The following is a 14759-nucleotide window of genomic DNA, read 5'->3' on the forward strand; positions in this document are numbered from 1 at the left end:
AAGCCACCGCAGCCGCCATTTCTGGTCACTCTGCTGTGAATTCAGTTAGGGACAGGCTGCTGTAGAAGACTGTGAGGGACAGTTAGAAATAGCGATTCCACCAAACATCTAGTGCTTTACCCAGGCTACATAAACCACCACTGTAGCCTTCTTTGCCCTAGCAGCAGTGTTCACAGCTGTCTGCAAGGGCTGTGTGAGTGCAGCTCACGCTGTGGAGTGGGTCCTGCAGCCACGTCAGGCTGTAGGCCACCCAGTGTGATCACTGCTGCCTCATACATCTTTTATTTTTTGAGCTGCATTTTTTACATAATTTCAATCTAGTGTGCTTCCATCCGTATCCATATACGTTGGTTGCAAACACTAGTAGTAGACAGCGGAGCCTTTCTGCAGCCTTTCAGTGCTAGTGTCCACTTTGCTGCACTGTTCACGGCTGTCTGAGAGGTCTCTGACTGTGTGTGAGTGCAGCTCACGCTGAGTAGTGTGTCCTGCAGCTACGTCTGGCTGTAGGACGCTCAGCGTGCGTCAGTGCCTCATTTGAGTGCAGCTCATTTTTTCTTCTATTAGTGTGCATCCATCCGTCTCCATCTACGGTGGTTGCAAACACTATATAGGAGTACACAGTGGAGCCTTTCTGCAGCCTGTCAGTGCCAGTGCCCACGTAGCTGCACTGTTGACGGCTGTCTGAGAGGTCTCTGACTGTGTGTGAGTGCAGCTCACGCTGAGTAGAGTGTCCTGCAGCTACGTCTGGTTGTAGGACGCTCAACGTGCGTCACTGCCTCACACATATTTGTCTTTGAGTGCAGCTCATTTTTTCTTCTCCTATTAGTGTGCATCCATCCGTATCCATCAACATTGGTTGGTTGCAAACACTATATAGGAGTAGATAGAGGAGCCTTTTTTTCTGGCTCGTGCCCTGCCGGCGCAGCCAGATTAGTATTACCCAATTTTTTTGGAGCCTCATCTTTTGCATTGTAGGTTACCTGCCTGCATTGTAATAGCTCCAAAAAGTTGGTGATACTATCAGTTTCAATTCTTTGTTCACATACTTTGAGTTTGTTTCCAACAAAGAAACCACAAAAAAAGTTCACCAAACACTACATTTGGAACTTGTGTAGGCCACATCAGCTCCTATTAAAGTGTAGTCCACACACACACACTTCATAAAATTAGTGTTTCTTGTACCTGTAACCAGCTGTTCAGGAATAAGCACACTAAGGCCCCCCTTTGTACTTTTTTGCCTATCTTAAGCAGTCTTGCAAGATGAAGAAGGCAGGGAGTAAGGCGCGTGGGCGTGGGCGTGGAGTTTTAGCAGGGAGAGGACGTGGGGATTCTGCAGGGAGAGGACGTGGGGATTCTACAGGTAGAGGACGTGGGGATTCTGGGCCTGCTGCGGGCACCAGTGGATCAGCATCCCCCAGTTTTAGCAGGCAACAGTCCTTTATGCGCAGCTTTGTAGGACCTCAACGTACCCCACTGCTGCGGGAGGAACAAATTGAAGCCGTTGTCGGATGGATGGCAGCTAACGCATCGACTTCAATTACTTCCGCATCCTCTCAGGGTCAGAGCACCGAAGAGCAACCATCTGTCTCTTCACCACCTGCCAAAGTGCCCAGGCAGTCAGAGAGACATGGACAGGAGCCATCACAGTCTCTACTTCTGTTCTCGGAATCTGTTGGCTTGGAAAGAGGGGGCCAGCCAAGCAGCATTCCTGAATGTGAAGAAGAGGGAGTATGCAGTGATGCGCAACTTCTTTGTCCCTCTGAATCTGAAGAGGCGAGTGGGCCAGTGCCTATGGTCAGCACACCTCAGTACGCATCAGATGATGACGAGACTCAGTTGCCACTTTCTGGTGCGTACGGTGCTGGCGAGACAACCCCGGAGAAGCAGCTGTTTGAAGAGGGGAGGGAAGATGATGAGGTCCTTGACCCATCATGGCGTGAGGAACAGGAAGGTGGTGGGAGCAGCTTGGAGGAAGAGATTCCCCTACCGGCCAAAACAGGAGGCAGAGGGAGGGGGAAGACTTGGTTGCCTGTACCCTCCACTTCGGCACCCGTTAGGAGCATTCCTCATTCCAAAGGCAAACCGGGCGCTCACAAGAGTTGCAGTGCGTGGTCCTTTTTTGACACAGTTGCAGATGACATTTGCTTTGTCAAATGCAAGCTGTGTCATCAGAGAGTCAAAAGAGGGAGAAATGTCAGCAACCTCAATACCACAAATATGTGGAAACATGTGCGCACCAAGCACGAGTTGGAGTTGCAGAGACACCCTGAAGACGTAGGCCAACGTACAGCACCACCTACCACCTCTTCAGTTCGTGTTGGGCCCTCTTCCTCCAGCTCACACACTGCTGGTTCGGCTTCCTCACAGGATCGCCAAGGAAGAACCTCTGCCACTGTTGTCCGGAGACCCTGTCAGATTACACCCATAGCAGCACGTTCCCATCCATCACAGCCATCGGTAGCACAGGCATGGGATAAAAGGCGCCCTTACTCGGCAAACCATCCCCGAGCACAGTCTCTGAATGCTGGCATTGCCAAATTTCTGGCAGTTGAAATGCTGTCATTCAGGCTGGTGGACACTGACACCTTCCGGGACTTAATGGCATTGGCAGTCCCCCAATACAACGTGCCCAGCCGCTTTTATTTCAGCAGGCGAGCCGTCCCTGCCCTGCAGAAACATGTTGAGGGCAAAATAAAACATGCGCTACTAAACGCCGTTAGTAGCAATGTCCACCTGACCACCGATGCGTGGACCAGTAACCATGGACAAGGACGATACCTTTCCCTCACTGCCCACTGGGTCAATGTTGTGGAGCCGGGTACGGATCTGGAGAGTGGCGCTGTACGTGTTCTTCCAACGCCACGGATTGCAGGACTCCAGTCTGTACACATAGACTCCTCCTCCTACTCAAGTTCCTCAGAAACAGCAGAGCAGGAGCCTGTTACGACCGATATGAGCACAGCCGTGGCCAAACGTCAACAGGCTGTACTCAAATTAATTTCTTTGGGGAATCGAAGCCACACAGCGCAGGAGCTCTGGAATGCTATCAAGCTGGAGAGCGATGTGTGGTTTGGGCCAGCGAATCTCCAGCCGGGCTTGGTAGTGTGTGACAATGGCCGAAATCTGGTGGCAGCTCTTGGCCTAGGCAACCTCACACACATCCCATGTCTGGCACATGTTCTTAACTTGGTCGTGCAGAGCTTTCTGAGGGACTATCCGGATCTTGATGCACTGTTGCACAAGGTCCGCATAGAGTGCGCTCACTTGCGACGTTCCAGCACGGCAAGATCGCGCCTCGCTGCTCTGCAGCGACGATTTGGCCTTCCGGAACATCGCATCATATGTGACCTACCCACCCGGTGGAATTCAAAGTTACATATGTTGGAGCGGTTGTGTGAGCAGCAGGCAGCAGTCATGGAGTACCAGCTGCATCAGGCGCAAACAAGTCGCACTGTGCGCCGTTCACACTTCAGCACCATTGAGTGGGCCTCTATGAAGGACATCTGCCTCGTTTTGCGTGCCTTCGATGAATCCACGCGGATGGTGAGTGCAGATGATGCACTAGTCAGCATGACTGTCCCCCTTATCTGCCTGCTTCAACAAACACTGCAAGCACTAAGGGATGAGGTTTCGGAAGAGGTGGAGGATGAGGAGTCCCAAATGCCATCTGCTTCTGGACAGTCTGCGCTATGTGTTTCCTCACAAAGGCCTAGGCAGGGGACACTTTGTGAGGAGGATGAGGAGGAGTCGATGGAGGAGGAAGACATCTCTCCAGAGGAGGGAGGTACACAAACCTCTACTCAGTATGTACAGCGAGGGTGGGGTGATGCAGAGCAGGCCGAGGTCACACCTCAAACAGGGGACAGCGGTTCTTTGGCAGTTGGGAGTCTGCAGCACATGGTTGATTTCATGCTGCAGTGCCTGAGAAACGACCGCCGCATCGCCCACATTCTCGTCTCGGCTGATTATTGGGTGTACACCCTCCTAGATCCTCGCTACTGGGACAGCGTACAAAGGCTCATACCAACGTTGAACCGGGAGCGTAAAATGCGGGAGTACGAAGAGTCACTGGTGCAGTCCATAATGTTTTCCATTCCACCCGACAGCATTGTTGCTAGTGCTTTAAAAAGCAGCTCTGTGCGTCGAGGCAGTGGAGGAAACTCTGCACAAAGAGGGAGCAGAGGCAGCGCCGCAGCACAAGGCAAGACCACTATGGCCCAAATGTGGCAAAGTTTTGTGTGTCCACCACAATTGTCTACACCATCAGCAACGCCTCGAGTCAGCAGGAGGCAACGCTTCCGTCAGATGGTGTCAGACTACATGTCTTGCCCTGTCGCTGTACTCCCAGATGGCTCTTCCCCCTTCAAGTTTTGGGCCTCTAAGCTGGATACATGGCCAGAGCTTAGCCAGTATGCATTGGAGGTGCTGGCTTGCCCTGCTGCCAGTGTATTATCGGAACGTGTCTTTAGTGCCGCAGGTGGTGTACTAACAGACCGTCGCACGCGACTATCTTCCGATAATGTTGACCGGCTGACTTTTCTGAAAATGAACAAGGCCTGGATCTCCAAAGACTTTGCCATTCCTCTTACAGACTAAATTAGTGGTTGGCAACTGTATCCAGGTCTGCTGGTGTGTTCATTTTTCTACCACCTGAACTATAATCCCTGTGCTTCAACACAGCCAGTTGTCGCTCAGATGTGTCGTCTGCACAGAGAAACACACTAGCTCCTGTGTTAGTGGGGTTCAGTAATGCCAGCTGATCCCCTGCTGTGTGGACGGCAAAGTCACCAGCTCCATCAACATTCAAACCACTACTGATTTTTAACCGTGCCCAACTTAGGTCTCTGGCTCCACTGTCTCTACTATTTCCCCTGACCTCCAACCCCGCCATCTACATCTCTGAAGTGGCGTCAGCACAATCTACACTTGTTCCTGTGTTCCTGTGGCTCAGTCCCATCAGTTTATCCCCTGATGTGTGTCCGGCAAGGTCTCCTGCTCTGTCCACATTCCCATAACCAGTAGTGGGAATGAGGACAGAGCTGGCGAACTTGCCGGACAAACATCAGGGGATCAACTGACGGGACTGAGCACCAGTAACACAGGAACAAGTGTAGATTGTGCTGACGCCACTTCAGAGATGTAGCTGGCGGGGTTGGAGGCCAGGGTAAATAGTAGAGACAGTGGAGCCAGAGGCCTAAGTGGAGCATGGTTAGAATCAGTAGTAGTCCACAACCTCCATAAAAACCGCTGCCCATTGGCCTCTGCATGCGGCATGCGTAATCCTGGGCTCCAACAGTGTCAGTTGGTGTTCAGAAGTGTCGTCTCCACAGAGCCAAACACATTCGTTCAAGTGTTAGTGGGGTTCAGCACTGCCAGCTGTTCCCCTGCTGTGGAGATGGCAAGTCTCCTGCTGCCTTCACCTGCCAAAATCCAGTAGGCCCCAGCCTGCTCCTCGCCTAATCCTGGGCTCCAACAGCGTCAGTTGGTGTTCAGAAGTGTCGTCTCCACAGAGCCAAACACATTCGTTCAAGTGTTAGTGGGGTTCAGCACTGCCAGCTGTTCCCCTGCTGTGGAGATGGCAAGTCTCCTGCTGCCTTCACCTGCCAAAATCCAGTAGGCCCCAGCCTGCTCCACGCCTAATCCTGGGCTCCAACAGCGTCAGTTGGTGTTCAGAAGTGTCGTCTCCACAGAGCCAAACACATTCGTTCAAGTGTTAGTGGGGTTCAGCACTGCCAGCTGTTCCCCTGCTGTGGAGATGGCAAGTCTCCTGCTGCCTTCACCTGCCAAAATCCAGTAGGCCCCATCCTGCTCCACGCCTAATCCTGGGCTCCAACAGTGTCAGTTGGTGTTCAGAAGTGTCGTCTTCACAGAGCCAAACACATTCGTTCAAGTGTTAGTGGGGTTCAGCACTGCCAGCTGTTCCCCTGCTGTGGAGATGGCAAGTCTCCTGCTGCCTTCACCTGCCAAAATCCAGTAGGCCCCAGCCTGCTCCTCGCCTAATCCTGGGCTCCAACAGCGTCAGTTGGTGTTCAGAAGTGTCGTCTCCACAGAGCCAAACACATTCGTTCAAGTGTTAGTGGGGTTCAGCACTGCCAGCTGTTCCCCTGCTGTGGAGATGGCAAGTCTCCTGCTGCCTTCACCTGCCAAAATCCAGTAGGCCCCAGCCTGCTCCACGCCTAATCCTGGGCTCCAACAGCGTCAGTTGGTGTTCAGAAGTGTCGTCTCCACAGAGCCAAACACATTCGTTCAAGTGTTAGTGGGGTTCAGCACTGCCAGCTGTTCCCCTGCTGTGGAGATGGCAAGTCTCCTGCTGCCTTCACCTGCCAAAATCCAGTAGGCCCAAGCCTGCTCCACGCCTAATCCTGGGCTCCAACAGCGTCAGTTGGTGTTCAGAAGTGTCGTCTCCACAGAGCCAAACACATTCGTTCAAGTGTTAGTGGGGTTCAGCACTGCCAGCTGTTCCCCTGCTGTGGAGATGGCAAGTCTCCTGCTGCCTTCACCTGCCAAAATCCAGTAGGCCCCAGCCTGCTCCACGCCTAATCCTGGGCTCCAACAGCGTCAGTTGGTGTTCAGAAGTGTCGTCTCCACAGAGCCAAACACATTCGTTCAAGTGTTAGTGGGGTTCAGCACTGCCAGCTGTTCCCCTGCTGTGGAGATGGCAAGTCTCCTGCTGCCTTCACCTGCCAAAATCCAGTAGGCCCCAGCCTGCTCCTCGCCTAATCCTGGGCTCCAACAGCGTCAGTTGGTGTTCAGAAGTGTCGTCTCCACAGAGCCAAACACATTCGTTCAAGTGTTAGTGGGGTTCAGCACTGCCAGCTGTTCCCCTGCTGTGGAGATGGCAAGTCTCCTGCTGCCTTCACCTGCCAAAATCCAGTAGGCCCCAGCCTGCTCCTCGCCTAATCCTGGGCTCCAACAGCGTCAGTTGGTGTTCAGAAGTGTCGTCTCCACAGAGCCAAACACATTCGTTCAAGTGTTAGTGGGGTTCATCATTGCCAGCTGATCCCCTGCTGTGGAGATGGCAGTCTCTCCTGCTGTCTCCGCATTCCAAAGACAGTAGGCCTCTGCCTACACCCTCCTATTTCCTGGGCTTCAACTCAGCCAGTTGTAGCTCGGAAGTGCCGTCCAGACGGAAAGAGATACTTGCTCCCGTGTCTCAGTGGGGTTCAGTAACGTCAGCTGATCCCCTGCTGTGTGGATGGCAGTCTCTCCTGCTGTCACCTCATTCAAAATACAGTAGGCCTCTGCCTACACCCTCCTATTTCCTGGGCTTCAACACAGCCAGTTGTAGTTCGGAAGTGCCGTCCACACGGAAAGAGATACTTGCTCCCGTGTCTCAGTGGGGTTCAGTAACGTCAGCTGATCCCCTGCTGTGTGGATGGCAGTCTCTCCTGCTGTCACCTCATTCAAAATACAGTAGGCCTCTGCCTACACCCTCCTATTTCCTGGGCTTCAACACAGCCAGTTGTAGTTCGGAAGTGCCGTCCACACGGAAAGAGATACTTGCTCCCGTGTCTCAGTGGGGTTCAGTAACGTCAGCTGATCCCCTGCTGTGTGGATGGCAGTCTCTCCTGCTGTCACCTCATTCAAAATACAGTAGGCCTCTGCCTACACCCTCCTATTTCCTGGGCTTCAACACAGCCAGTTGTAGTTCGGAAGTGCCGTCCACACGGAAAGAGATACTTGCTCCCGTGTCTCAGTGGGGTTCAGTAACGTCAGCTGATCCCCTGCTGTGTGGATGGCAGTCTCTCCTGCTGTCACCTCATTCAAAATACAGTAGGCCTCTGCCTACACCCTCCTATTTCCTGGGCTTCAACACAGCCAGTTGTAGTTCGGAAGTGCCGTCCACACGGAAAGAGATACTTGCTCCCGTGTCTCAGTGGGGTTCAGTAACGTCAGCTGATCCCCTGCTGTGTGGATGGCAGTCTCTCCTGCTGTCACCTCATTCAAAATACAGTAGGCCTCTGCCTACACCCTCCTATTTCCTGGGCTTCAACACAGCCAGTTGTAGTTCGGAAGTGCCGTCCACACGGAAAGAGATACTTGCTCCCGTGTCTCAGTGGGGTTCAGTAACGTCAGCTGATCCCCTGCTGTGTGGATGGCAGTCTCTCCTGCTGTCACCTCATTCAAAATACAGTAGGCCTCTGCCTACACCCTCCTATTTCCTGGGCTTCAACACAGCCAGTTGTAGTTCGGAAGTGCCGTCCACACGGAAAGAGATACTTGCTCCCGTGTCTCAGTGGGGTTCAGTAACGTCAGCTGATCCCCTTCTTTGTGGATGGCAGTCTCTCCTGCTGTCACCTCATTCAAAATACAGTAGGCCTCTGCCTACACCCTCCTATTTCCTGGGCTTCAACACAGCCAGTTGTAGTTCGGAAGTGCCGTCCACACGGAAAGAGATACTTGCTCCCGTGTCTCAGTGGGGTTCAGTAACGTCAGCTGATCCCCTGCTGTGTGGATGGCAGTCTCTCCTGCTGTCACCTCATTCAAAATACAGTAGGCCTCTGCCTACACCCTCCTATTTCCTGGGCTTCAACACAGCCAGTTGTAGTTCGGAAGTGCCGTCCACACGGAAAGAGATACTTGCTCCCGTGTCTCAGTGGGGTTCAGTAACGTCAGCTGATCCCCTGCTGTGTGGATGGCAGTCTCTCCTGCTGTCACCTCATTCAAAATACAGTAGGCCTCTGCCTACACCCTCCTATTTCCTGGGCTTCAACACAGCCAGTTGTAGTTCGGAAGTGCCGTCCACACGGAAAGAGATACTTGCTCCCGTGTCTCAGTGGGGTTCAGTAACGTCAGCTGATCCCCTGCTGTGTGGATGGCAGTCTCTCCTGCTGTCACCTCATTCAAAATACAGTAGGCCTCTGCCTACACCCTCCTATTTCCTGGGCTTCAACACAGCCAGTTGTAGTTCGGAAGTGCCGTCCACACGGAAAGAGATACTTGCTCCCGTGTCTCAGTGGGGTTCAGTAACGTCAGCTGATCCCCTGCTTTGTGGATGGCAGTCTCTCCTGCTGTCACCTCATTCAAAATACAGTAGGCCTCTGCCTACACCCTCCTATTTCCTGGGCTTCAACACAGCCAGTTGTAGTTCGGAAGTGCCGTCCACACGGAAAGAGACACTTGCTCCCGTGTCTCAGTTGGGTTCAGTAACGTCAGCTGATCCCCTGCTGTGTAGATGGCAAAGTCTCCTGCTGCCTACACAGTCGTACCACTACTGATTTTTAACCGTGCTCCAATTAGGCCTGTGGCTCCACTGTCTCGTATTTCCCCTGTCCTCCAACCCTGCCAGTTACAGCTCCGAAGTGGCGTCTGCACAATCCACACTTGTTCCTGTGTTACAGGTGTTCAGTCCGGTCAGTTAATCCCCTGATGTGTGTCCGGCAATGTCGCCTGCTCTGTCCACATTCCCATTATGGGAATGTGGACAGAGCAGGCGACATTGCCGGACACACATCAGGGGATTAACTGACCGGACTGAACACCTGTAACACAGGAACAAGTGTGGATTGTGCAGACGCCACTTCGGAGCTGTAACTGGCGGGGTTGGAGGACAGGGGAAATACAAAAATCAGTGAAGCCACAGGCCTAAGTGGAGCTTGGTTAAAATTAGTAGTCTACAACCGATCTTAAAATTTCTTCAATGCAGCCTCAGCCTGCTCCGTGCTTGTCCCTGGGCTTCAACACAGCCAGTTGTTGCTCGGAAGTGCCGTCTTCACAGAGTAAAACACTAGCTCCTGTGTTTGTGGGGTTCAGTAACGTCAGCTATTCCCCTGCTGTTTTGATGGCAATCTGTCCTGCTGCCTCCCAATTGACAGCACATCAGGCCTCAGCCTGCTAAGTGCTTGTCCTGGGCTCCAACATCGCCAGTTGCTGCTCATAACTGACTTTGGCACGGGTACTCCCTCCTGCCCAGCTTGGTTCCAGCCCTGCCTGCTGTTTCCGGGAAGTGTCAATGTCAGTTTGCCACCCCAAGTTGCCATGTCGTGTTGCGGTTGGGTTAGCCGAGGCTAGGGTGCCAGCAGTTTAGGTGCTTCCTATGTGGACTGCGGGTTCTGGTAAGAAAGGCTTGTTCCATAGTGCCAGTAGGACAAGCACCCCCTGTAGGACTGTGTGATTCGGTAACTGCGGCCAGCTTGCGGCATGCCAACTTTGCTTTTCAGGGGTAACTTCTGATACCCCTCCGGGTTCCAGCACCGTCAGCTGGTTCTCGTCAGAGCCTTTGGCCTAGGTGCCTCCATCTCGGTATCCGAGTTCCGGCAACGTCTGCTGGTCCTTGGTAGTGCTTTGTAGCACAGGTACCTCCTGCTTAGTAACCGGGTTCCAGCACCGTCAGCTGGTCCTCGGTTGTGCCATTGGCTCTTATTCCTTCTGCTGCCCCTCCGGGTGCCAGCACTGTCAGCTGGTCCTCGCTATTTCCATTTGCTCTTGCAGCTTATGCTACCCCTCCGGGTTCCAGCACCGTCAGCTGGTTCTCGTCAGAGCCTTTGGCCTAGGTGCCTCCATCTCGGTATCCGAGTTCCGGCAACGTCTGCTGGTCCTTGGTAGTGCTTTGTAGCACAGGTACCTCCTGCTTAGTAACCGGGTTCCAGCACCGTCAGCTGGTCCTCGGTAGTGCCATTGGCTCTTGTTCCTTCTGCTGCCCCTCCGGGTGCCAGTACCGTCAGCTGGTTCAAGAGGACAAAGAACAGGAAGACAACCACCAAGATGCAGAACAACAAGAGAGAGAAGACAAAGAAGCATAAAAAAAACAAAGCAGAAGAACATTAAGCATAAGACTAATACTCTGAGCAAATGATATTATCTTATTTATAAGCAGAAGAAGACAAAGCAGTGTATGGGGGTGAGTCCGTTCCTCCTCGTGGTGCCCCTGGAAAAGGCCTGCTGCTGCAGGCCAAACTGAACGCGGACAAATCCTGTTGTAAATCTTTTGTGACAGGCAGAACGGAAGGTGTAAACTTCTAACTTTTCTAGATAACAACTACAGGAATGCCTGACACAAACAAGAATATGATGAAGAAGAATAGGAAGAAGATGAAGAAGTTGAATATGTAGAATAATAATTGTTGAATAAGAAGAATATGAAGAATGTAAGAAAAGGAAGAAGAAGAAGAAGAATGTAAAAAAAGGAAGTAGAAGAATTTAAAAAGGAAGAAGAAGAAGAATGTAAAAAAAGGAATAAGAAGAAGAATGTAAAAAAAGGAAGAAGAAGAAGAATGTAAAAAAAGGAAGTAGAAGAATGTAAAAAAAGGAATAAGAAGAAGAAGAAGAAGAAGAAGGTAAAAAAGGGAAGAAGAATAAGAAAGAAGAAGAAAGAAGAAGAAGACATACATGTCTGGCAAAATATAAATGAGGCTAACATAGTCAATATCTTTGTAACTCCTAACGTCTTTAAAAAAAAAGTTTAATTCCTGCTATTCCTTTTGATTGGGCTAAAACTCTATGGCTTTAATGTCTCCTCCACCTCCCACAATACATTCTACATTATTCTTAGTTGTTTTTCTTCATGTAGAATTAACCTACAAGGAAAGAAAGGGTTTTTTTTAATTCCGATATTTTGGCCCCATTGACTTGCATTGGTTCCCGGTATCGGAATCGGCGATACCGATATTTTTTTTTAAGATCGGCCGATCCATTCCGATCCGATATTTTCAAGTATCGGCTGGTATCGCTCAACTCTAACCCCTACCAATTTGGAGGATCTTATCTCTCTCGCGACACGCATTGATTTGCGCTTCCAGGAGCGCACCCGCGAGTCAGTCAGAGAGAGAGGGGCCTCTCTTCGTCCACTCGAAGTTTTTCTCATCCGTTACCCGAGTTATCTGCGGCAGATCCGGTACCTGAGCCTATGCAGGTGGATCGCCTCCAGATAGCTCAACGGCGTCGTGTGAAAAGGCAGGCACAAGGGCTCTGTTTCTATTGTGGGATGCCTCCCACTTTCTACGCTCATGTCCCAAGAGACCGGGGAAGTCTCTCCGCCTGGGACTGTTAAGTGAGGTCTCCTCAAGTGTATGTGATTCCTCTCTGCCCCTGACCGTGCCTGTCTCCCTGAATTTTGGTTTCGAGACTTTTGCTGTGAAAGCTATTGTGGACTCTGGCGCAGTGGGTAACTTTATTAGTCTCGAGGCAGTTAAGAAGTTTCGCATCCCTGTCAGATCCCTGGAGTCTCCTAGGTCAGTAGTTCCGGTTGACGATAAGCCCTTGCAGGACACCGTTAACCAGGTCACTGAGGAAGTTGAGTTGCAGATTGGCACATGTCATCGGGAGCGGATCTCCTTCTACGTATTGCCAACTTCGCCTCATACCCTTCTTCTTGGCCTTCCTTGGTTACGTATTCATGGGCCGACCCTGGACTGGCAATCTGGTGATATACTCCTTTGGGGACCGTCCTGTCAAAAGAGTTGCCTGCTGTTCATTCATCCGAAGAACCCTGCTTGCTCGTCTTCGATGGTTATAGGTCCGCCGTCCACCATCCCGTCTGTGACTTGTGACATTGTCGAGAAGGAGGCTGAGAGTCAGTCTCCACATCCGTCAAGCATCCCGTCTGTGACTTGTGACATTGTCGAGAAGGAGGCTGAGAGTCAGTCTCCACATCCGTCAAGCAACCCGTCTGTGACTTGTGACATTGTCAAGAAGGAGGCTGAGAGTCAGTCTCCACATCCTTCAAGCAACCGGTCTGTGACTTGTGACATTATCAACAGGGGGGCTGAGAGTCAGTCTCCACCTCCGTCAAGTGACCGTCCCAAGGTAATTACCGTGGCTTCCGTCAAGTTGACGCCCCAGCGTCCAGGGAAGACCTTTGTGTCTAAAGGTAACCGTAAAGGTGTGTTATCCTGGGGACATTCTTCTCCGGCTGCCGGTCATGTTGGTGCCAAGAGGACACTCTCCCGTTTATCCCACGTTTACTGGTGGCCGTCTATTGCTCAGGACGTCAAAGACTTTGTGGCTGCTTGCCCATCGTGTGCCAAGAAGAGACTTCCCAAGCAACCATCCTCCGACAGCTCGCCTCCTAAGGATGAATTGACTTCCAATGACTGCACCACCGCTTCGGCCTCCAAGCATGTCAGTGTGCCTCTGCCGGTTCGACCTGTCTCGGGGATACCTGCCTCCGACTCTCTGTCCGTGGAGTTCTCCAGGGTATGGCAGGAGACCGAATTTTCTCGTATTGAGACTCTGGATCTCATTGGTCCTCATGCAGTTAGGAAGTGTCTGGATCCCGCTCCTAGTGTCAAGGTGCTATTTTCCAGTTCTAGAGAGAGGGGGCTTAAAGGAGGGGGTACTGTTATGCCGTGCTCACCAGGAGGCGGGGCTTCGGCTCCGACGTCACTCCCTCCAGTACGGCGGTCCCTCGGGGGTCCCCGTCGAGTGCGCACGCGCAGCTCTCGTTCCCGGGTCCCCTCCTCCATGTCATGTTTGCGCTTGCGCGCTTCTGTCAGTGCTGCATAGGGCTCAGTCCTCTCTATGGTAATGGAGGACCTGACCCGGAACCAGTAGTGGTCATGTGCTTTCTGGCTAGGTCCTGACCCGGAACCAGTAGTAGTCATGTGCTATATCAGACGACATCCCCCTAGGGGAGGTGCCTGATTATTGTTGTGCTTCCTGGCTGGGTCAGCTGTGTCCCAGCCTGGCTGTGCGCTGTTCTCAGGTCCTCTGCTCTGTCTGCTATTCTGTGGTGCTCCTAGCACTTGCTCTGAACCCTTGTTGCTTCATGCTCAGTTGTGCCTCCTGGCACATCCTCTCGTATCCTGTCCCTTGTTTCTTGCTCAGTCGTGCCTCCTGGCATTCACTGTAGTTCTGTGTTCTGTTACACCTCCTTGCACGACTGCTGTCTCATTCTGTACCCTGTCGTGCTCCTTGCACGCGTCCTGCTTTGTTTACCTCCGGATGTGTTACTCGCTACACGCCTTATGTGCCCACGTGTACCCGTCTAGCAAAATCCTGTATTCAGCGCACTCCCGTGTATTCTCCTGTGTTCCCTAGTATCCTGCACCCTCCTGTCACACAGTCTCGTTATCTCCTGTGAGCCGGCCGCCTGGTGCCAGCAGTCGTGGTATCGTATCCCCTGGGGCTTGCTCCTGACACTCCCTGTATAGGGGGTGGTCCTCACTAGGCTAGCTCGCCCTGGGAGGGTTGGTGCCGCGACCCAGAGGGTCCACTCCAGGAGTCGCTAACACTCTAACACTCTAACAATGGTTCAAATTTGCCGGGTCCTAAAATTTGATACACATTAGATTTGCAGAGTTAATTTGCTCATCTCTACTGTACTTGATAAAATGAATAGTCATCCATAAGCTGCTCATTAATATTCGGGTAGTCAATTGATAGTTTACGTTCATTAATATCATCAAGCTTTACCACTGGTACCTTAAAGTTGATGTCATCTAAGGCATTTGAAATTTTTTCTAGATTTTTGTTGTGTTCTTCAATCTGAAAAAAAAGATGTTATTTCAGTATGTGTTGTATAAATGTTAATGAGATATTTGGATATTAAAGCTGACCTGGGTTTTACTACGACATTTGTATCACACAGAAGAGACGCAATGCTTGGAGATACAACATACATATTTTTCTGGAATTTGGTTGGACCCCCGGAGAAAGGCTGAGTGTCCCGTTTTACTCACTTTTATCAATACACAAGCCCCTTCATTATTGTTTCTCCTGGAGTAATCTGCTCCTTTTTAGCAGCTTTAGTGTTTGCACCTTATTTTCTACATATTTAACACTAGTTGTTTTCCTTTTCTGAGTCCTTTTTTTTTTTATTA

General features: G+C 51.5%; 1 protein-coding gene across 5 annotated transcripts in view; it reads right to left on the reverse strand.

Annotated features, from left to right (window-relative positions):
- LOC141053188 (carbonic anhydrase 13-like) overlaps positions 1-14759 on the reverse strand; it is a 43017-nt gene that overhangs the window by 7389 nt on the left and 20869 nt on the right. For all 5 annotated transcript variants that reach the window (XM_073550562.1, XM_073550560.1, XM_073550563.1 and 2 more), the window contains one exon: positions 14362-14424. In XM_073550562.1, coding sequence (XP_073406663.1) covers positions 14362-14424 — 63 coding nt within the window. The remainder of the gene's footprint in view (positions 1-14361; positions 14425-14759) is intronic.

Source organism: Dendrobates tinctorius, unplaced genomic scaffold (assembly GCF_039654945.1).
Source record: "Dendrobates tinctorius isolate UK_male_01 unplaced genomic scaffold, ASM3965494v1 ptg000165l, whole genome shotgun sequence".
Taxonomy (NCBI): Eukaryota; Metazoa; Chordata; class Amphibia; order Anura; family Dendrobatidae; genus Dendrobates; species Dendrobates tinctorius.